General features: G+C 38.3%; 1 protein-coding gene across 2 annotated transcripts in view; it reads left to right on the plus strand.

The window, feature by feature from the left end:
* Positions 1–1,170: 1,170 nt before the first annotated feature.
* ZDHHC13 (zDHHC palmitoyltransferase 13) overlaps positions 1,171–23,656 on the plus strand; it is a 48,252-nt gene continuing 25,766 nt past the window's right edge. For both annotated transcript variants that reach the window (XM_082845776.1, XM_082845777.1), the window contains exons 1-5: positions 1,171–1,212; positions 16,219–16,364; positions 19,156–19,278; positions 20,882–20,959; positions 22,192–22,336. In XM_082845776.1, the coding sequence (XP_082701902.1) occupies positions 1,186–1,212; positions 16,219–16,364; positions 19,156–19,278; positions 20,882–20,959; positions 22,192–22,336 (519 nt within the window). In that variant the 5' untranslated portion in view covers positions 1,171–1,185. The remainder of the gene's footprint in view (positions 1,213–16,218; positions 16,365–19,155; positions 19,279–20,881; positions 20,960–22,191; positions 22,337–23,656) is intronic.

Genomic DNA, 23,656 nt, shown 5'->3' on the forward strand with positions numbered 1-23,656 from the left:
GTGTAGGGCTTTTGGGGCAACTCAGGGCTGGGTGTGCCCAATAGGCAGGGGTACTATAATAATAACAATACAAATTTACAATTATATTGTACTGAAGTATTTATCATAGGAAAAACCAGCACTTTGTTCAATTTCTAGACATTTATTTTATGATTTAGAACTATTTTAATAGAATAAGGGAGTCATAATGTTTTCAATTCTTTTCCAATTTAACTTCCAAAGGTTTGCTTTGGCAACAGATACATTAAGGAATAATTGCAAAGACTGTATTAAATGGTGGGCTAGAAAAAGCTCCAGTATTTTCTGGGGGCTGAGGTAGGAGACCCCCATTGGCCCACTGGACTCCCCAAGGGCAGGAACCAAGCTTTCTCCTAGCTTCATAGCTGTCCTTCAAGCTGAACAGAGCTTAGATGCCACCTTTTTCAGGGCAGCCCAAAAAACGGCGTGGAGAGTGCAGATGGGGGGCTCTTGCCCAATACTCCTCTAGTCTGAGCGGTGGAACTCATATATTTTCTGTTTTGTGTGAGGAAACAGAACCCCAGATGGTGAAAGGGACTTGCCCAAGATCACAGGAACAGACAGTGGCAAATGTTTTAATAGTTAACATTTATTGATTCCTTCTTACGTCAAACATTGGCTAAGGGGCTTTACATGCTTTTTCTCATTTAATCCTTCTGACAATTCTGTGAAGTAGGTACCCTTATTTTCTCCATTTCACAGATGAGGAAAATGGAGGTAAAGTAAGAGACTTTCACAAGGTCATCTAGCTATTAAGCAGCCAAGTCCGGATTTGCACTCGGTAGATGGTGGTTGATGTTGGAATAACAGCCCGATCCTGGACCTGTACGAGGGGCAGGATGAAGAATGCGGACCGGTGGACACCTACCTGGGCGAGCAGTGCACGGTCTCGGCCAGCGACTGTTATCGCCCGGCGCGGGTGGCTCGGGGACTGAGCCTCCGCCTGGCTACTCCCAGCTAGCTTCCCTGGGGGCGCGAAAGTCCCGCCCCCAGCGGAGGAGAAGGCAGGGATTGGCTCTCTCGATGCCGATTGACGGCTCAGGGCTCGAGCGGTAGCCGCGGTGGAGGCGGGGCCACGAGCAGGAAGTGAGAGTGGAGGCGGCTCCAGACAGGCTGGCCAGCGGGCGGCTGCCGCCACTTTGCCGAGTCGCCGCCGCCACTGCGGAGATGGAGGGGCCGGGACTGGGCTCGCAGGTGAGTGCGTTGGGCGCAGGCTGTCCCGGGGGCTCGGAGGGCGGCCGCGGCTGTGGAGAGAGGGAGGGCATGGGTGTTAGGTAGCTCCCAGAGGGGCCTCCGGGGGCAGAGGGGCCGGGTCCAGGGAGGAGGAAGCCTGGAAACACCGAGAATGATGCAGGGAATTCTCTCCGAGGCGACCGGGAAGAAAAGGCAAGGACAGGGATGAGTACCATACCGGCCCTCCATCCACCTGCGGTCCGGGGCGCCCCGTGCCCGGCAGGGACCCATGCGGGCCCTGGGAGGGGAGGGTGGCGTTCCTGGGAGAGGTGTCAGGTGACACACCTGAGTTGGACCAGCCCGTTTTGACATTGGCCTGGAGTCTATGAGGTTCTAATCATTTCTTTTTCGGCCGGGGCGTCTGGGAACCCGCCTTCGCTCCTCCCAGCCCTGTTTTAGCTCTCGTTTCCACATCCTTGCTTACTCTTTGAAAGATTTGAGGCTGTTTGTTTAGGCTGGAGAAAGGCGGGGGGGGGGGGGCGGTGGCAGGAAAGGGAGGTACGTGATAGCTATCTGCAAAATCCCAAAGGACTGTTCTGTGGAGGAGGTCGTACTAGAAGCCAGATGTAGTTTCAGAAAATAGAAGGGGCCAGTGGGGAAAGTTACAGGAGATATATGTTAGCTCCAAGAAAACTAGATTTTTGCCCTTTTTGCTTATGGTCTCGACTGGCATATTATAGCTGTTTACTTAATTTTTGTTGAACACATGAAAAATATTCAGAGTCATCCAATGTTTAGTGAGTTCTTAGCATATGCCAAGTGCTTTTCTATGCATTATTTAATTCCAGAATTGAAGCATCCTTGAGAAGGTGATATCATCCCCATTTACAGATGAGAAAACCGAAGCTCTCTCCAGCAGCTGGAGTGAATTAGGTAGTAGATTTTCTGTCCCTAGTGGGATTCAAGCAGTTTGAGATGATTGGGTTAGTTGGCCTCTAAAAAAAAGTCTTTCGCATATTGAGTGTTCTCTCACACTCCCCCTTTCCCTTCCTGCTTTCAGCAATCTGATGTAGGTTTAAGTGAGGAACAAGACAGGTGGGGAAGCTGTCGGGTGTTCTTGCATTTTGATAGAATAAAAAAGGTTTGCAAGCAGACCATATATTACAAAAGAGTGTAGAATCTTCACATGGAAACTATGTCTCATTTGTTGTTTGTTTTTTTCCCCTCAGAGTTTCAGGGAAACGTTGGTAGCAGTAATGATCATACCTTAATTACTGCCACTCATTTACAAAAGCCTTCAAGTGCTTAAAGTTCATTACCTTGTTCTGCAGGGAAGATTGCCCTGCCCGAATTCCCTGCCAGATGGAGGGAGAGAATGATTCAGGGGTTGAAATTAAATGGGCCAAGGTAGAGAGATCATTGTTGTTGTTAATAATTATTGGTATTAACTTTTTCAATAATAGCAATAGATTTTACCTATATAAGATGCTCTACAGTTTGCAAAATACTTCCTTATTGTTATTCCTCACTGTGACCCTGTGAGGTGGGGAGGGATTATTATTCCAGTTTTAGAGATAAGAATTGAGGTTCAAAAAACTGAAGTCATGGAGATCCCTGGTGGTCCAGTGGTTAGGACTCAGTGCTTTCACTGCTGTGGCCCGGGTTCAATCCCTGGTCGGGGAACTAAGATCCTGCAAGCCGTGTGATGTGGCCATAAAAAAAAAAAAAAATTGGAGTCAGTTGTTAAAAGTCAAATAGCTGCTGAGAGAGCCAGGACTTCATTCATTCTACCAGGTGTTAAGCACTGTTATAGGTGCTGGAGATAAATCAGTGAACAAAACAGATAAAAACATTCCTTCTCTGGTTGAATTTGGTTCCCCTGATTCCAGCTGATAGGTTTTTGCCAGAACTGTCTGGCCCCCAGTTTCCTCTCTGACCTCATTTTTTACTACTTTCTCGCTTGCTCAATCAACCACAGCTATGCTGGCCCCAAGGCCTTTGCACTTAGTATTCGCTCTATCTGGAGAACTCTTTCTTCATATAACCACATGGCTTACCCCCCCCACCTTTGTAAGGTCTTGACACAATCGTCACCTCAATGTGGTAGGCCTTCCCCAACACCACCACTACCAGCAACATTCCTTAACCTCCTTCCTTCCTTTATATTTCTTCTCGGCATTCAATACCATTAACATACTCTGTAAATAATTGTCCAGTGAATGAGCTTGGATACTTAGCTCTGTTAATACAGAATGCTTCTGTTAATGCCATGAGAAATTTTAATGGCTATCTGTCAGATCTCTGTTTCTCTCTTTGTTTTATTTGATAATCTGTCAGGATTTTGACCCTCATCAGAGTTTAAATATGGTTTTCTAGATATTGGTTTTCTCTTAAATTAATTAACTTTAACAGTACTTACTTACTATTTAGAAAATATAATTGGATTTAAGATATCTCCACGTGAGAAATATCTCTTATATCTTAAGTATGTTCCAGTCATCTATTGCTGTGTAACAAACCATCCCAAATCGTAGTGGTGTAAACCAGCCATTGTCATGCTCATGGACTGTGCGTCAGGACTTTGGCCAGGGCAAAGCAGGGATGGTTTGTTTCTGCTCCACCATGTCCGGAGCCTCTGCTGGAAAGACTTGTCACCTGGGATGACTTGCTAGCTGGGGCTGGTAACATCTGATGGTTCCCTCACTCACATGTCTGGTGGTTGATGCTGACTTTGAGCAGGGACACCTACATGTGGCCTGGGCCTCTGGACAGCATGGTAGCTGGGTTCCAAGAGTGAGCATTTCAAGAGACAGAAAGAGGAAGCTGCCAGTTTCTGAGGCCTGAACCTGCAAGCTGGCAGAGCATCACTTCTGTGGTATTTTATTAGTGAAGCAGTCACTAATAAAACTCTTATGAGTTTGCTGGTGTCTTAAGAATTTGCTTGGTCTATTCTGTTACCTTAACATTGTAGGCAGCCATACATCAGTTACGCTTCCACTGCCACAAAGGGTGTTTGTTTGTGCGGTGATGCCTTTACCAGTACACATGTCAATAATGACTACTGTAACAGCTCCTCTTAGAACCATACAACATGGATTTGGAAAGAGCTGTATAGCTATATTGACCTGCTCCTTTCATTTTACAAATGTAGAAACTGAAGCCAAAAATCGGGTAGATGATTAGCCACCATCATACAGCCGCCTGAAATCTGAGACTTGGGCCTTGTTCTCAAGGAGTTTACCTTTCACCATGGTAAAATGAAACAACTAGAGAGTACTTAGAAAAACACTTTCTTGATAACCAGAGAGTAATTTCTAAGAAGGATGTAGTATCATGACAAACTTTGCTTTAATCTTTGTGATGGGAATGTATGGTTGTTTTCCTTAAACATTTTTATGGGACTGTCTCTGAAGGTAACCTCTCCCAAAGCAGGTCATCTCCTTCCTCACCTGTAGCTCTTATGGCAGAATCCTGGGAGGGAGTGATATCTAGAGCACAGGACATAGCTTAGAGCTGTGGCCGCTAAGCTTTTTTGATCATGCACTCCTATCAGTAAAGCAGTTTTGAGCTTGCACCCCTAGAGTAAAACCGCAGTGTGACAAGTAGGATTTGAAATGTTCATTTTTGTAAAATGTCATGTATTGTGAGATTAAGGGAATGATGAGTGGCACGTGCACTGCAAGCTGGCTGGGAGCTCAGGCCGCCAGCTGTGCAGTCCACATCATCCAGGTACCACTGACTGCAGTTTGTTGTCCATGGTTGGCCATTGATCACTCTAACTTATGTGTTAATGGGGATGATTCCGTGTCATGTGGTTGGCTGGGACTTAAAAAGTTCAGCTCCCCTCTGTTTGATGTACCTGGGGGCTGGGGAAAGGAGCCAGTCTCTAAATTCATATTGTCATGGGGCATGTTATTGTAGGATTTGACAATGTGTTTCTAAATTGTATTCATGAGTGAATAGCTTACTATATACTCATGGTAAGGTTTTGAATTAAAGATAGTAAATGTAAGTCTGCTTCAAATCAGCCTTCTTGATAATTTGTAATTTTTTTTGGAGGGAGGCTGGCTTTTTGTTACATCAGCTTAGATTGTCTATGTTTCTACTTTATGTGGCCAGTAAAGAGCACCTGCTATGAGAAGTGTCAGCTCTGCCATTTTCTTGTTTGCTTGTACTTTTACTTCCGTTATTATTTCAGTTCGTGGCTTCTTTGTAGTAGTAATCAGTTTAAGCCACTTGCTCATTTTGGGAGGGGTAACTTTAAAATTAGTAAGTAGTTAAAATGAGATACTATACCTTGAAAATTACTTAGCCTGATGTATACTGCAAAATGTTGAAGGTCCCACTGTAACCCCTCTGGGTGTGGACTTTTACTCTGTCCCCAAGTTACCTTGTAAACAGACCGTGAGGAGTGACCTACTTGATATACAGATTAAGTGAGGCTGCGAGGGCTAAGAATTCATAAATCTTTTTTTTTAAATAAATTCATTTATTTAATTTATTTATTTTTGGCTGTGTTGGGTCTTTGTTGCTGCGTGGTCTTTTCTCTAGTTGTGGCGAGCAGGGGGTACTCTTTGTTGCGGTGCGTGGGCTTCTCATTGCGGTGGCTTCTGTTATGGAGCTCGGGCTCTAGGCGCGTGGGCTTCAGTAGTTGTGGCACGTGGGCTCGGTAGTTGTGGCTCTTGGGCTCTAGAGTGCAGGCCCAGTAGTTGTGGCGCAGGGGCTTAGTTGCTCCACGGCATGTGGGATCTTCCCGGAGCAGGACTCTAACCGGTGTCCCCTGCGTTGGCAGGCGGATTCTTAACCACTGCGCCACCAGGGAAGCCCCCAGAATTCATAAATCTTAAGGAAGCCAAATGTATAAATTTTTGTGGGTTCCCCTCTTTTTTTTTTTTTTAGAAAAGGAAAAGTCATTATAACAGCTTTAACATTTTCTTCCGTTACCTAATGGGTCACTGAGTGGTTGGCCTTGAGTGCACTTGCCTCACTTTGGAGACCATTGACTTTGAAAACAGGCTTTGAGTTTATATAATCATTTTTAGGTTTTACTCTGATCTGGATTTGGACAAAAAATGGTGACGTGAACAGAAAGTACCTCTTGTTCTCTCGTCTTTATCACCCATTTTTGCCATTTAATCACATATTGCTTCCATTATCACTTTACGCTCTTTGTCTCTGACTTAGCTGCCCAATTAGACTTAAACTCCTGGAGGATACGAACCCACATCTTCTGTTTTCCTAGCATAATGCTTTGCACATCATAAATACACAGTAATTAATTGCTGAATAAATACATGCTTTTAATAAATAAATGCTCTTTACATTGAAATGTGTAATCCACCTCAACTTTCTGCATGAAAAGTAAAGCTGATGTCCTTAATGCCTTAAGGCATAATGAGAAGCAATAAATTTGTATCTGTATAATATGTGACGTTTATTTGTGATGAAAAGTCTGTGTATAAACAAAGTCTTGATCTTCCTAATATATAAATGGAAACTGATATACAATCCACTAGAAAAACAGTAGACTATGAAAAGGCAACCCACAAAAGAGAAAGTATGAGAGCCAATAAAGAACAAACAAACTCAGACTCATTAGCAACTAGGGGCATGCAAATGCAAAACAAGATGCCATTTTTTTAGCCATCAGATTGGCAAGATTGTAAAAAGATTGATAATATTCAGTTAGGAGGTTTGTAGGGAAAAAGAACACTTACATACTTGCCTGTTGGGAGTGTGAATTAGGGAAGGTCAGTATCTGTTTATGTTTAAAATACACATATTTTTTGACCCAGCAGTCCTGTGTTGGGGAATCAGTGTTATAGAATGTACAGGATGTTAATTATAGGGTTGTTTAGAGAGTGAATGCTGAAATCAACCTGCATGTCTAACAATAGGGAAATGGTTGAATAAATTATGCTAGGTCTATACAGTGGAATAGTATTCAACTATCACTTGTTACTGACCTGCAGCGCTGTACATGATATATTGTTAGGTGAGACAGGCAAGTTGATGAATAATTATATAACTGGATCCCATGTTTGGGGATAAATTTTGTTAAATATAAGAAGAAAATGATAAAAACCTATGTATCCTGTATAATGTTATGTATGTTAAAGTATATACACATAGTGAGGAAGGATACACCAAACTGTTAATAATAGTATCTCTGTTGGTACAAGATTGGAAGGGAAAGAGTCCAGATGATCAACTCTTTATTCACTTTGGTATTGCTGGTGTTTTAAACTGAAAGTTTTAAAATTTTATAATTTAAAAAGTCTAAGTTTTATATGAAAAGCAGACTGATTTCTCTGTCAATTTCAGCTACATCTGCTGTTTATTGACGCTGGAGAAATTCTGAGTATAGTATATTCAGCTCTTTCCTTGACCCCTTGTCTTCTTCCAGTTAGATGTAATTATAGTTACTGTGATATGGTGAAAAGTAATGTTCTTATTTATGTTTTAATCTAACTACCTATATGTTTATTATTTAGCTGTGTGTGTGTTTGTGTGTGTAAAATAAGAGTGTCACGCAGTGAGGTTGAATTTACCAGATAAATCGGAACTTATGTATTCAAATAAGCATTTGTGGTTCTAGCTCTGGGTAAGATGGAGTAAAGCACACTCCACCCTGTCTGTCCCACTGAATGCACTAGATAGAAAGCTATTTAAGGATTCCCAAAAGAAAATTTTAGCAGGTAGGGTGGGGGAAAAAACCAGAATTCAGAAAACCACTGAACCAGGAACTAATTTACCTTTTTCCCATCTGGGTCCCCTCCTCTCTTCCACCGCCCTCTCCCTGGACTTGAACCCTGGCAGTGAGCATCCCTGCAGAGAGAGAGCACTTCTGGAGAAGCCCTCTAGTTCAGGTTCAAGGAGCAGGAAAGCGGACTCCTGGCAGCACAGGCACTGAAACTCTGAGGCAGGAGGACTTCCTCTCTGAACAGAGGAGTTGTAGTCCCAAGACAGTTCTTAGAGGTGACACCTGAAGCATGATCCATAAAAGAAAAAAACTGATACATTATACTTCATCAAAATTAAAAACTTTTGTTCTATGAAAGAGATGTAAGAAATGGGAAGGTAAGCTACAGACTGGGAGAACAAGTTTACAAATCACATATCTGACAAAGGACTTTTGTCTAGCATGTGTAATATAAGGAACTCTCAAAACTTAGCAGTGAGAAAATAAATAGCCTTATTAAAAATGGGTAAAAAGACTTAGACAGTTCACCAAAGAAGATAAACAGATAGCAAACAGCACATGAAATGACACTCAGCCCCATTAGCCATTAGGGCTATGCAAATTGAGACCATGATGAGACACTACTACACATCTATTATACTGACAGTATCAAGCGCCAGAGAGGATGCAGAGCAATTGGAGCTCTCATACGTTGCTAATGGCAATGCAGAGTGGTACAGCTACTCTGGAAAACAGTTCGGCCATTTCTTATAAACTTAACATCAACTTACCAGAGGGCCAAGCAGTCTCACTCTTAGAGAAGCAAGAACATATGTTCACACAAAATGAATGTTTATACAGCTCCATTTATAATTGCCAAAAGCTGGAAACAACCCACGTGAGTTTGAATGGATAAACGGTGATACATTCATATAATGGAATACTTTATAGCAAGGAAGGAACTATTAATAACATACAGCATTATGCTGAGTGAAAGAAGCCAGTCTTAGAAGATTATATTCTGTCTAATTCCATTGTATGACATTCTGGGAAAGGTAAAACTAGTGATGAAGGACATGTCTGTGGTTGCCAGGAGTTGATAGGGAGAGGGTGTGGCTAAAAAGGAATATCCTGAGGGAGGTTTTTGAGGTGTTGGAACCGTTCTGGATCCTGATGGTGGTAGTGGTTACAATTTACAGAACTATATACCAAAAAGTCAATTTAACTGTAAGGTAACTTAGAACAAAAGGATTTGCTCCTTCAGAGTAACCTGTTGAGGGGTTATGGACTTACTGCAGTAAAACTACTATTTGTTAAATCTTTTTTGGAATTCCTGGAGAATTGATGTAGGCGCATCATTTCACGTATCTTCAATTTTCTGTTCTTAATGTGTATTCATCCTTTGAGAATTTTTTTTAAACAATGAAAAGTTGGTCAGAGAGACAGTCGTGGTGAATAAGGTGGATAAAAGCCAGATAACAACTTTATGGTAAAGGACAAGATGGGATTATAAAATAGTAAGCCAGTTTTGATCTCTAGGAATGATTTGCTAGGTATTTGATGTGAACCTCCACCTTAAATGCAACTAAAAATGCTGGATACAGTATAAAATCTTAAGTGTTTAATATTTTTGATGCTATTGTAAAATTTAAAAAAGGTTCCTGAGGATTTTCTGTGTACAGGATCATGCTGTCTGCAAGTAAAGGTGGATTTGCTTCTTTTCTAATCTGTATGCAATTTTCCTTCCCTTACCCTATTATCGCGTCTAGGACTTCAGTACATTGTTGATTAGAAGTGGTGATAGTGGGCATCCTTGCTTTGTTTCAGTCTTTAGAGTTAAAGCATTCAGTCTTTTACCGTTGACTGTATGGTAGCTGTAGATTTTTAAAAAATGCTCCTGATTAGGTTGAGGAAGTTCCCTTCTTTCCCTAGTGTGCTAAGCGTTTTTATCATGCATGGGTGTTGAATTCTGTCAAATGCTTATTCTACTGAAATGAGTATATTTATTTTGTTAATATGGTGAATTGCACTGATTTCTTTTGAAATGTTTAAGCTTGGTTGTAATGTACATTATCCTTTTTATATATTACTGAATACAGTTTTGCTAATATTTCATTTAGGATCTTTTCATCTGTGTTCATGAAGGATATTGAGTCTATAGTTTTCTTTACTTCTTATGTCTGTTGGTTTTAGTATCAGGATAATGCTGCCTTCTAAAATGAGCTGGGAAGCAGTCGCTCTGTATTCTGAAGGAGTTGGTATCATTTCTTCCTTGAGTGTTTTCGTAGACTTTGCCAGTTAAAAGTCATGTGGGCCTGGAGTTGTTTTGTTTTGTTTAATGGGAAGTTTTAAAATTATGAACTCAATTTCTTTAATAGATAGAGTGCTACTCATTTCTTTTTAAGTCCATCTTGATAACTTGTGTCTTTCGAGATATTTTATGCATTTCACCTAGGTTGTTGAATTTAGTGGCATAAAGATGTTCACAGAAGCCCCTTATTACCCTTTGAATATTTGCAGAATCTTATAATGATGTCCCCTTTTTTAAACTTGCTCTTTGTCATTGACATCTTTTTTCTTGATCAGTCTGACTAGAGCTTTATCAATTTTATTGATTTATTCTTTCCAAAGAACCAACTTTTGGTTTCAGTGATTTTCTGCATTTTTTTCTTTTTTATATTTCATGGATTTCCCTATCTTTATTGTTTCCTTCATTCTGTCTACTTGGGATTTAATTTTTTTTTTCTCTAGATCCTTAAGATGAAAACTTAGATCATTTATTTTAGTTTCTTCTTTTTTCCTATTATAAGCATTTAAAGCTAAAAATTCACTCTATTTAGAAAAGTGTTGTTTTGTTTCCAAATATTTTAGAATATTCCACATATCGTTTGGTTATTGATTTTTTTAAAACATCTTTATTGGAGTATAATTGCTTTACAATGTTGTGTTAGTTTCTGCTGTATAACAAAGTGAATCAGCTATATTTATACATTTATCCCCATATCCCTTTGCTCTTGCACCTCCCTCCCACCCTCCCTATCCCACCCCTCTAGGTGGTCACAAAGCACTGAGCTGATCTCCCTGTGTGATGCAGCTGCTTCCCACGAGCTATCTATTTTACATTTGGCAGTGTATATATGTCAGTGCTACTCTTTCACTTCGTCCTAGCTTCCCTTCCCCCTCCCCGTGTCCTTAAGTCCATTCTCTACGTCTGCATCTTTATTCCTGTCTTGCCCCTAGGTTCATCAGAACCTCTTTTTTTTTTTTTTTTAGATTCCATATATATACGTTAGCATACGGTATTTATTTTTCTCTTTCTGACTTACTTCACTCTGTATGACAGACGCTAGGTCCATCTGCCTCACTACAAATAACTCAATTTCATTTCTTTTTATGGCTGAGTAATATTCCATTGTATATATGTGCCACGTCTTCTTTATCCATTCATCTGTCGATGGACACATAGGCTGCTTCCATGTCCTGGCTATTGTAAATAGAGCTGCAGTGAACATTGTGGTATGTGACTCTTTTTGAATTATGGTTTTCTCAGGGTATATGCCCAGTAGTGGGATTGCTGGGTCGTATGGTAGTTCTACTTTTAGTTTTTCAGGGAAACTCCATATTGTTCTCCATAGGGAGGACAATTTACATTCCCACCAACAGTGCAAGAGGGTTCCCTTTGCTCCACACCCTCTTCAGCATTTATTGTGTGTAGACTTTTTGGTGATGGCCATTCTGACCCGTGTGAGGTGATACCTCATAGTGGTTTTGATTTGCATTTCTCTAATGATTTGTGATGTTGAGCATCCTTTCATGTGTTTGTTGGCAATCTGTATGTCTTCTTTGGAGAAATGTCTATTTAGATCTGCCCATTTTTGGATTCGGTTTTTTGTTTTTGTGATATTGAGCTGCATGAGCTGCTTGTATATTTTGGAGATTAATCCTTTGTCAGTTCCTTTGTTTGCAGATATTTTCTCCCATTCTGAGGGTTGTCTTTTGGTCTTGTTTATGGTTTCCTTTGCTATGCAAAAGCTTGTTTCATTAGGTCCCATTTTTAAATTTTTGTTTTTATTTCCATTTCTCTAGGAGGTGGGTCAAAAAGGATTTTGCTGTGATTTATGTCATAGAGTGTTCTGCCTATGTTTTCCTCTAAGAGTTTGATAGTGTCTGGCCTTACATTTAGTTCTTTAATCCATTTTGAGTTTATTTTTGTGTATGGTGTTAGGGAGTGTTCTAATTTCATTCTTTTACATGTAGCTGTCCAGTTTTCCCAGCACCACTTATTGAAGATGCTGTCTTCTCCATTGTTTATTCTTGCCTCCTTTATCAAAGATAAGGTGACCATATGTGCATGGGTTTATCTCTGGGCTTTCTATCCTGTTCCATTGATCTGTCTTTCTGTTTTTGTGCCAGTACCATACTGTCTTGATTACTGTAGCTTTGTAGTATAGTCTGAAGTCAGGGAGCCTGATTCCTCCAGCTCCGTTTTTCTTTCTCAAGATTGCTTTGGCTATTTGGGGTCCTTTGTGATTCCATACAAATTGTGAAATGTTTTGTTCTAGTTCTGTGAAAAATGTCAGTGGTAGTTTGATAGGGATTGCATTGAATCTGTAGATTGCTTTGGGGAGTATAGTCATTTTCACAATATTGATTCTTCCAATCCAAGAACATGATATATCTCTCCATCTGTTGGTGTCATCTTTAATTTCTTTCATCAGTGTCTTATAGTTTCCTGCATACAGGTCTTTTGTCTCCCTAGGTAGGTTTATTCCTAGCTATTTTATTCTTTTTGTTGCAGTGGTAAATGGGAGTGTTTCTTTAATTTCTCTTTCAGATTTTTTGTCCTTAGTGTATAGGAATGCAAAAGATTTCTGTGCATTACTTTTGTATCCTGCTACTTTACCAGGTTCATTGGATAGCTCTAGTAGTTTTCTGGTAGCATCTTTAGGATTCTCTATGTATAGTATCATGTCATCTGCAAACAGTGACAGTTTTACTTCTTTTCCAATTTGGTTTACATTTATTTCTTTTTCTTCTCTGATTGCCATGGCTAAAACTTCCAAAAACTATTTTGAATACTAGTAGTGAGAGTGGGCAACCTTGACTTGTTCCTGATCTTAGAGGAAATGGTTTCAGTTTTTCACCATTGAGAATGATGTTGGCTGTGGGTTTGTCAAATTTGGCCTTTATTATGTTGATGTAGGTTCCCTCTATGCCTACTTTCTGGAGAGTTTTTTTCATAAATGGGAGTTGAATTTTGTCAAAAGCTTTTTCTGCATCTATTGAGATGATCTTTTATCCATATGGCTTTTATCCTTCAGTTTGTTAATATGGTGTATCACATTGATTGATTTGTGTATATTGAAGAATCCTTGCATTGCTGGGTTAAACCCCACTTGATCATGGCGTATGATCCTTTTAATGTGCTGCTGGATTCTGTTTGCTAGTATTTTATTAAGGATATTTGCATCTATGTTAATCAGTGATATTGGCCTGTAGTTTTCTTTTTTTGTGACACCGTTGTCTGGTTTTGGTCTCAGGGTGATGGTGGCCTCGTAGAATGAGTTTGGGAGTGTTCCTCCCTCCGCTACATTTTGGAAGAGTTTGAGAAGGGTAGGTGTTAGCTCTTCTCTTTGATAGAATTCACCTGTGAAGCCATCTCATCCTGGACTTTTGTTTGTTGGAAGATTTCTATTCACAGTTTCAATTTCAGTGCTTGTGATAGGTCTGTTCATATTTTCTGTTTTTTTCCTGGTTCAGTCTTGGAGGGTTGTAGTTTTCTAAGAATTTGTCCATTTCTTCCAGGTGGTCCATTTTATTGGCACATAGTTGCTTGTAGTAATCTCTTGATTTTTAATTTAATTCCATTTGTGGTCAGAGAATGTACTCTGTATGAATTCAACCCATTTAAGTTTGTTGAGGCTTGTTTTATGGCCCAATGTATTATCTGTCTTGCTGAGTGTTAAATGTGTACTTGAAACAATATCTTTTCTCTTGTTGGATGTAATTTTATGAAAATGTCAGCTGGATCCAGTTGGTGGATAGTGTTAAGTGTTCTCTGTCCTTTTCTGATTTCTCTCCTCTTCTCTATGCAGTATGGTTTTCTGTTTACTCATTCCATCAGTTGCTGAAAGAAGTATTAAAATATTCAACTTTAATAGTGAATCTTTCTATTTTTCTTTTTTGCTTTATGAATTTTAAAGTTCCTTTTGGGTGCATATGTATTTAAGATTGTTATGTCTTTTTTTCCTTAAGTTACTTAAAAATTTGTTTATTTATTTATTTTCTTTATTTTTCTGGCTGCATCATGTCTTAGTTGTGGCATGCAGGATCTTCGTCGCGGCACGTGGGCTTCTCTCTAGTTGTGGCATGCAGGTTTTCTCTTTAGTTGTGGCTCCAGAGCACATGGGCTCTGTAGTTTGTGGCATGTGGGCTCTCTCTTTGAGATGTGCGAGCTCAGTAGTTGTGGCGCGTGGGCTTAGTTGCCCTGCGGAATGTGGGATTTTAGTTTCCTGACCAGGGATCGAACCCATGTCCCCTTAATTGGAAGGCAGATTCTTTACCACTGGACCACCAGGAAGTCCCTGTTATGCTTCTTAATAAGTTGGCTTCTTTAATATTTTGCAGTGTCCCTCCTCATCTCTGGTAATATTTCTTGTGTGGATGTCTACTTTGTCTTATACTAATATAACCACTACATTCCTTATGCTTAGTATTCCTTTATGCATGGTATATATTTTTCTGTCCTTTTACTTTTTTTTTTTTTTTTTGCGGTACGCGGGCCTCTCACTGTTGTGGCCTCTCCCGTTGCGGAGCACAGGCTCCGGACGCGCAGGCTCAACGGCCATGGCTCACGGACCCAGCCGCTCCGTGGCATGTGGGATCTTCCCAGACCGGGGCATGAACCCGTGTCCCCTGCATCGGCAGGCGGACTCTCAACCAGTGCGCCACCAGGGAAGCCCTGTCCTTTTACTTTTAACTTATGTATGTTTTTCTATTAAAAGTAGGTTTCTTGTAGACAATATGTAGTTTTTTTGAAAAAAAAAAATTTTTTTTTTTAAATCCAATCTAACAAACTGTCTTTCATTTGGTTTTCTTTAGACCATTTGTATTTAATGTGATTATCAATATAGTTAAGTATAAATATATTATCTTGTATGATATTTCCTTCTCTGTTTTTGTTCATTTTTTCCCTACTTTTCCTGCATTTAAAAGCATATTAATTGAGTGTCTTTTAAGTGTTTTATTTTATCTCTGCTATTGGCTTATTATATGACTTTGTTTTATTTGTTTAGAGATTGCTCTTGGGTTAACATTATACATGTTAACTTATCACTGTCTTTCTGCAAATACTATTATAACATCTCTTATAACAGTATATTTCTGTTTCTCTGTTATCATCAAGGAATTAAAAAATGTAAAAAAGTGTGTTACATTTACCCACATAATTATACATATTTACCCATGTAGTTCTATCACTCTTTATTCCTTTGTATTGGATCAGATTTCCATCTGGTATTATTTTCCTTTAGCCTGAAGAACGTCCTGTATCGTTTCTTGTAGCATTAGGTCTGTTGGCAGTTTTCTTAGCTTTTGTTTGTTTGAAAAAAGTGTATATTTCACCCCTATTTTTCGAGAATATTTTGTTGGTGTTTCCAGGTTTAGTTTTTTCTTTCAGCTTTTTTAAACTGTTTTGCTTTTGTCTTCTGGCTGGTACTTACTGATAAGAAGTCTGAATTCATTCTTACCTTTGTTTTCTTGAACATAATATGTCTTTTTCCTTCGGCTGCTCTTTTTATCATTGGTTTCAAGTGATTATTATATGCCTTGGTGTAATATTATGAGGTTCGTTCTGCTTGGGTTTGTTGAGCTTGTAGGAGCTGTGTGTTTATAATTTTCACCAAATTTGTAAGATTTTTGTCTATTGTTTAGTCAAATATTTAAAACTATTTCCTCTTCCTCTTCTGGGACTCCAGTTAAACATATTCAAGAACTTGATTCATTGGGAGATATCCTTAGGGTGTGTCTACCACGACTCCCAGAAGCAGAGGCCTACTGTCAATACCCATGACCCTCCACCTACTACAAGTAGCAAAAGCCATTGGTGCCTTTGCAGATGACCTTTGTTTTATGACAAGATATATAATTTGGAATTTTCTAATATTAAGCATCTAATCCTAGTGGGTAGAATTAAAATGAAAATCTTCTGTAAGATATACCTCTAAGACTGAAAAAATAATCTTTTAATTAATAGATATTGTTGATAGTACCAAGTGCTTCATGATGTAATTGAATGTGACATTAATTCTCTTACTGAGCCTTGTCAAATTACTCTTACTCTTCAGTGCAGGAATCACAGCCACAGCCCCCACCCTCCAGGATTTGGTCGACACGAAGTCTGTGCACATGAAAACAAAGAACTTGCCAAGGCGAGAGAAGCTCTTCCTCTTATAGAGGATTCTAGTAACTGTGACATTGTAAAAGCTACTCAGTAAGTCTTCCCAGTGTTTTGTTTTATCCTTAGGTTCTGTTGAATTGTTATAATGACGCATGTGTGGTTCATGGCACTCCAGTGTACACATTCCTCCCTTCATTCTCCAGAGATAGTATGTTTGTCATACCAACATCAGAGCATTTAATACAGTACACCTTAGCTGTTTATTATTAGTCTCTCCCATTAGATTGTGAGCAACTTCTGAGCAAAAGCATGTCTTTTTCATCTTTGTAACCCCAGTACTTTTACACAGTTTCTGTCTTCTATTAAGTGCCCAATAAATGTTTGTTGATTGAGTGAATGGTTTTAAATGACACTAAAACTAGACTCTGAGTTTGAAACACAAATCTGAATCTTTTAAAATGTACTGCAACCTAAATATGAAGATAGGATAGAAAAATATCAACTCACACATTGGTGTGTAGTTTAAACATTTATTTATTGAGTACTTTCTATGTACCTATTGTTCTGGGTGCACTAGAAAAAAGTCAGTAAAATAGAAGTAGGGTTTCTGACCACTTGAAACTATAGTCGGTTATTTTGCTTGCACTGAAAATGAAATATGTTTTGAAAGTTTCCCCTTACGATGTCCATTTGTGGGTTTTTGCATTAAACCATTTCCAACGTTTTCACCCTTGTGGATCTCATTGATTGTTAACATCTACCCCACCTCTTGCCATTGAATATATTTTGAAATATTTTATCTGTCAGATTATGTTAATTAGTAATCCATTTTCTTAGTAATCAAATATAAGCCTGCCCATCAGAGCTTCTAATCTGCATGAAAGAAACTAATGTTACTGTACTAACTTGATATAATTTCTGTCAAAAGCAAAGATGTTTGGTGATTAGTTAACCTGTTTGGCTTTAATGTAGACTCATGTATTGCTTATGTTAGTTAAAAAGTTATTGACAGTTATTTGAATATTCTAATTACTAATTTATATGAACTCTGGAGGCTCTGGGAACCACTACTTTAGGTGAATATTGTTTGATATTGTTTGTATTATTATATTTATATGACTGTGAGAGTGGTCTTAAGGTAAATAGGTATTTGCTTTAATTAGAATGGAAACATTTAAATGTTTCTCTGCAACCAATAAAGCTCTGTAATGATAAGCATGAGAAATTAGGCTGTATTCACAGGGAATATCAATAAAAACTCACATTATGTATATTTCCCCAAATTTTCTTCAGGTCTTGGACTTTAAGTGGTTGTGAGAGTATATTTAGGTAGTATTTGGGAAGAGTGAAAGAGAGCTAGCTAGGATAGGTGTTTTTGTATTTTCTAAACCACCAAAATCCTAATTATTGTGTACTCTTTATATTTCTCATGTAAAGGGAGTATTTCTTCTCCAGTAAAATGTTAAAGTTGATATTTAAAAGATGGAGAATATAAATATTGGGTCAAAAAGTTCATTCGGGTTTTTCTGTAACATCGTACAAACTTTTTGGCCACCCCAATACATATATATCATTATCAACAATTCATTCTCTTATTAATATTTTCACTTAGCATTGTCAAATGGGTACCTCCATCTTTTAAAAAATGCCATAAAGACAGACAGACAGGCACACACACACGTTTTGGTGAGGCAGAGGTTATTTAACAGTGTAGGAAATAGAGACAATTCTGCCATTTTGTTTGATTTTGACCCTTGAAGACTTATCGAAACTTTCAGGTCCCTCTAAATAGAAATAAGTTTCAAAGAAAGCACTAAATGTTCTGGTGGGTCTTAATAGTTTCTGTGGAAAAGAAATAGTGCTAATGAATGATTTTTAAAATTATTTTTGCATTAAAAAGAGGTATTTCTCTCCTGTTTTTCATTCTGATAGTGAGTCAGTTAAATGACTCTCTTAAATATCGCTCAGTCTGTCCCTCCTTTTACATTCCTGTTGCCTCTTTTTCTTCAGGCTCCCATTGCTGCTCTCCTGTCTCTATTGTAAGATGCTCTAAACTGGTCTCTCAGTCTTGGCCTTGAATTAGCTTCCATACTGCCGCTAATGTGATCTTTCTTATAGCCCAAAGTCTGAGTGCTTTCCTCTTTAAAACCTTCAGTGGCTTCCCCTTGCACTATAAAGTCTAAATTTCAAAGCATGGCAGAGAAGGTTCATGCAGTCTTTGCCTGCCTCTCCTAGCCTCATCTCTTGCCATTGCCTTTCTTATGCTAATGCTTCTGTGGTGCTAAATTGCTTATATTTCTCCAAACATCCACGCAGTTTTATATCTCTGGTTTTCGTACATGCTATTCCTTCTGCCTGAAATGTCTTCCCTTCAACCTATAAAACATAGCTTGTATATCAGGTTCCATCTCCTTCAGGAAGGGCTAATCATTCCTTCCTTTTCTATACCTATACTGTGTGCATATTTTATTGTTGAATTTATCCCATTCCAAGTTTGCTTTTAGTCTCTCTCCCTTATTGTGAGGTCATTGCTTGGACTTGGTTTGATTCAGGGATAAGATTGTCATACAGAATCAACACCATGTATTCCTGGTGCATTCCTGGTGGAAAATCAAATGAAATTTGTTGAAAGAGGGCAAATGTGAATGTTAAAGTTTATTTAAGAAAAGCAAGTTCAGCTCCAAATGGATTAATCTGATCATTCAATAGCCAGGTTTACTTTTGTCGTTTGGCTTTATAATCTGTCCTCTTTGTGCATATCTTTGTTAATTATTGTATTTCTATGTTGGCTGAAAGACAGATGGGATAAGGACATGGTAAAAGGAAGAAATTTTGATATTTGAAATTATTTTAATGGTATCAATTATACATTTTCTTATTTCAGATATGGGATTTTTGAACGATGTAAAGAGTTGGTGGAAGCAGGATATGATGTCAGGCAACCAGACAAAGAAAATGTGTCGCTTCTTCATTGGGCTGCTATTAACAACAGGCTGGATCTTGTAAAGTAAGATGGGATATATTAGTTGATCCATCTCTAATCCTTTACTGTAAATGAATATTTGAAACTTTGTGCCATGCACATTGGTTATCATAGTATTGAAAAGGACCTCAGAGATCGTCTGGAGCAGGACTCTCACTGGCCCAAAAAGGAAAATTAAAAATAAAGCCACAGGGGACATCCCTGGTGGCTCAGTGGTTAAGAATCCGCCTGCCAATGCAGGGGACAGGGGTTCGAGCCCTGGTCCGGGAAGATCCCACATTCTGCGGAGCAACTAAGCCCGTGCGCCACAACTACTGAGCCTGTGCTCTAGAGCCTGTGAGCCATAACTACTGAGCCCGTGCGCCACAGCTACTGAATCCTGCATGCCTAGAGCCCGTGCTCTACAATAGGAGAAGCCACTGCAATGAGAAGCCCACACACCGCAACGAAGAGTAGGCCCTGCTCGCCACAACTAGAGAAAGCCCGCGTGCAGCAGCGAAGACCCAATGCAGCCAGAGAGAGAGAGAGAGCGAGCCACAGAGACCCATCATAAAGATAGAGTGCAGGCAATGAAATTGAACACTTTTTGAAAAGGGAAAGCATAACACATTTTCCAGGATAGAACAGATAGTTTCATCTAGTTTAGAAGAATCACTGAAATATTTTATGTTGTAATAACACCAGGAGGAATGGTTAGGTAGGAGAATAATTTAACTTTAAAAACAAAATTAAATATGGAACACATTTTAAAGTAGGCATGTGTGGGATTGTATAAAATAGTTCCCCTTCATAAAGCACTACTGCCTACCCATTGTTTTTGTTTTTTCTTTGTTTTATACCTTAGCATGTAAAATGTGTATGTATGTGAATGTGTATATGTTTTGTATTATACGTGCTTAAAATCCTTGAGGTTTAAAAAAGTAGAAATATACTAAAGTCTAGAATAAACAGATATACAGATATATTCACAAGCAAACTCCTTTTCTGTGGAAATAAACTGGTGTATTGTTTAGATAATATGATATATGAAGCACAAATAATGAGACTAATTCCTGTAAACCGCTGAAGAAAATAAGTCTCTTTACTTTATAGTTTCACTTTATACAGTGTATCCCATATGTGCCCCCAAAATAGAGAGTGAAATGCTCAAAATGTCTAACTTCTCCAAAAGGATTTTGAATTAATTTTTTGCTACCTACTTTTAGAATTCATTCCCACATAGTAATTCTAATTTTAAACTGTTAGCAGTGACACAGTTTTACCTTTCTTCTTGCCAGTTAAGTAGAATATCTGTAATAGAAACCTTTTGAATATAAACCATTCCAAGAGTGTTGTGGTGGTTAGAATATGCAGAGAGTAGTTATTATGTGTTTGGTGTATAGTTGTCATGGAATGCTCATGACAGCAGGAGTAACTACTTAACATGATGAGAATATTTCACCAGGGATCTGTTTGATGCTGTTGTGTGAATCTTTCAGACCTCTGTAGATCTGAGTGTTTTTAGGGAGGGGTATTATTATAATATCTGTTTTCTAATACATTTATTACTAAGAAAAATTGATGTTTTCTTTCTTAGTATGAATTTTAAGTTTTAAATCTTATTTTCGTTTATGTCTGCTTTTAACAGGTTTTATATTTCGAAAGGTGCTGTGGTAGATCAGTTGGGCGGAGATTTAAATTCAACTCCTCTTCACTGGGCCATCAGGTAAAGGTTTCTTTAAATACTGAAATTGCTGTTCAGAATCAAAAGTGACTTCCTCATTTTCTGAATATTACAGACCAGCACTTTCCAGTAGAATTTTCTGTGATGATGGAAATGTTCTATTCTGTGCTGTCCAGTAAGGTAGCCACTAGCCATACATGAAATGCAAAATGTGGCTAATGCAATTAAGGAATGGAATTTTTAATTTTAATTAATTTTAACTAATTTGAATTTAAATAGCTGTATATGACTAGTAGTCCATATTGAAAATTGCAGTTACAGACCATTTGCAAGGCTTTCTTTCCTTTTTACCCCTTCATTCAAAAATAAATAAATAAATAAATTACAGTTTTAAAGAGTTTCCAGAGATGATGTTTTTGTGTTTAATTTGGGGCTCCACTATGATGCTCAACCTCAAATATTTGTATTATATTTTATAATCAAAATAAATATGTTTAATATTTGATCACATGGATAAAAGTGGTAGTTCAGTGAGTGTAAACTCAATCAGTTCTTTTCTCTCGTATGTGTTGGCATCTGAAGCTGAAGTTAGTAAGTGTCTGTGTGGATACTTTACAACTTCTTCATCTTTCATTTTAACTCCATTCTTTCTGTGGTTGGTGGGATTGATATGAACCTGAAAGTGAAGTGAATAATTGTTCATTTAAGGCAAGGAATTGAATCTTTTCTCCATAGCCAAGAATTTTGAGGAATCTGGGGTTAGCTCATCCCCCTGTTAAGCTACTGAGGTACAGTGCTTTACAGAGAAATGAGCCATATTCAAAGAGAAATATGTAGTTCCTAAGAAAAAGATTATCACAGTATACCTGCAGTCTGTGAATGTTACGCTGTGGCATATCTGCTTCATGATTATTTTTTGTTTTTAAAATAGCAGCAGTAAAGTCTAAGTGATTTTTAATTTCCATTTTTATCATTAGTTATGTAAAATTATTTACACATGGTAGTAATCTTACACATAAGATTTAAGGTAGATTGGGAGGTTATTAAGTTTATTACCTGCACTCAAGAAGGACCATCCAGATAGTTCTAAGTTTGGAGCATCTATGTAAAAGACATTTAGAGAATCTCCAGTGTTTTAAAAATCTGTGTATTGTTAGGCAGTACTCTTTAAATCTAACCAAAATCCTTCGTGTCTTAGGAACATTGGTTTCTCCCTGAATTTTTCTCTTTTTTGCGCGACAGAATACAGTATAATTTTTGTCCTTTCTTTCCAGACAAGGGCATTTACCTATGGTCATATTATTACTGCAGTATGGTGCAGACCCCACTCTTATCGATGGAGAGGGATTCAGCAGCATCCACCTGGCAGTGTTATTTCAACACATGCCCATTATAGCATATCTCATCTCAAAAGGACAGGTATGTTTTGAAATGTTTCTTGTATTCCAGCTATTGTAAATCTGAAGGGATTCAGAGGATGATTACTAGTAGTCTGTCCTCATTTTTTTTTTTCTGCCCTCATTTTTAAAGTAGAAGTTACAGATATCCAAATATTCAAATACTAGCCTCAGTAAGTCTAGCTATTGAATACTGCTTTTCCAGCTTCACTGGAGCAAAAATGATAGGTCATTTAGCTCAGTAACATATAATAGATGTTTCTGAAACTTGTAAGCCTATAATAGTTTTCCTTATGATCCCAAGTAATTTGCAGAGTTTTTCAAAAACATGACTTCAAAGCCTGTATTTTTCTTCTGATTGAATGTGGAAATGGTAGTCAGATCACTAAATTAACCCATCATTTGCTTGCATTATTTAAGTCCAAGTGGAGACCAATTTGAATGTATGTTTCTTATTGTTCCCTAAAGTAAATCCATGAAAAATGGCTTGCCTTAAGTGGCATCCATTTATGGCACTGGTTAAATTATAGGTTGCTGGCGGTGGGAGTTTCACTGTCAGCTCTACTTGCCTGGGATATGCTTTCTGGTAGCAAGTAGTTTATATATCAGTAGTCTCGTCTGTAACAGGCGTGGAAACATGTTTGCACAAATGCTGTTGGGATGATTGTGTTCTCTTCAAATAAGCACTTTCTCTTAGACTCAAATAAGCACTTTCTCTTCAACTCAAGTAGAATAATTATAACTTCCTGGGTCTCATTTTGGAAAGCTATATGACGAGTCATCTTTTCTGCTTCTCTTTGGGCTTATTCCTCCAAGGCCCATAAGAATATTCAGTAATTGACTTTTTTTTTTGGCTTGGTTGAGGTATCATATACCTCAAATCTGGGTCCATTTTATTAAAAGAAGCATATCCTCTTGGAGGTATGATTTCCCTTTTTTTCTATATTCTAGAAAATAAAAAAGAACTTTTCATATTTTACTTTTTGAAACATAAGTTCAAAATTGCAAGTTGCCTCAGAAGATCAAGAGTTCACTATTACTGGAAGTTTTTAAGTAGAGACTGGATGGCTTTGTGTAAGAGGGGGTAGGATGAATTAATGTTTCGGTTAAAGTCTAAACTAAATGACTTCTAAGGTCTCTACTGTCTCATATTTGATGTTGTTTATCAACATTTTTCTCTTTCCCTTAGCTCTCTTCCACTCACAGCGTACGACATTTAAAATCATATATTCAGATTTTCCCTTTAAAAAGTTTTGTAGGGATCAATGGATTTTAACCCTATGGATGTGAAGCAGAACATTCTTTTATTCAAATGATATTTGAATCCTTCTTATAGACACAC

The sequence above is a fragment of the Leucopleurus acutus genome (genome assembly GCF_964270905.1).
Source record: "Leucopleurus acutus genome assembly, chromosome: 8".
NCBI lineage: Eukaryota > Metazoa > Chordata > Mammalia > Artiodactyla > Delphinidae > Leucopleurus > Leucopleurus acutus.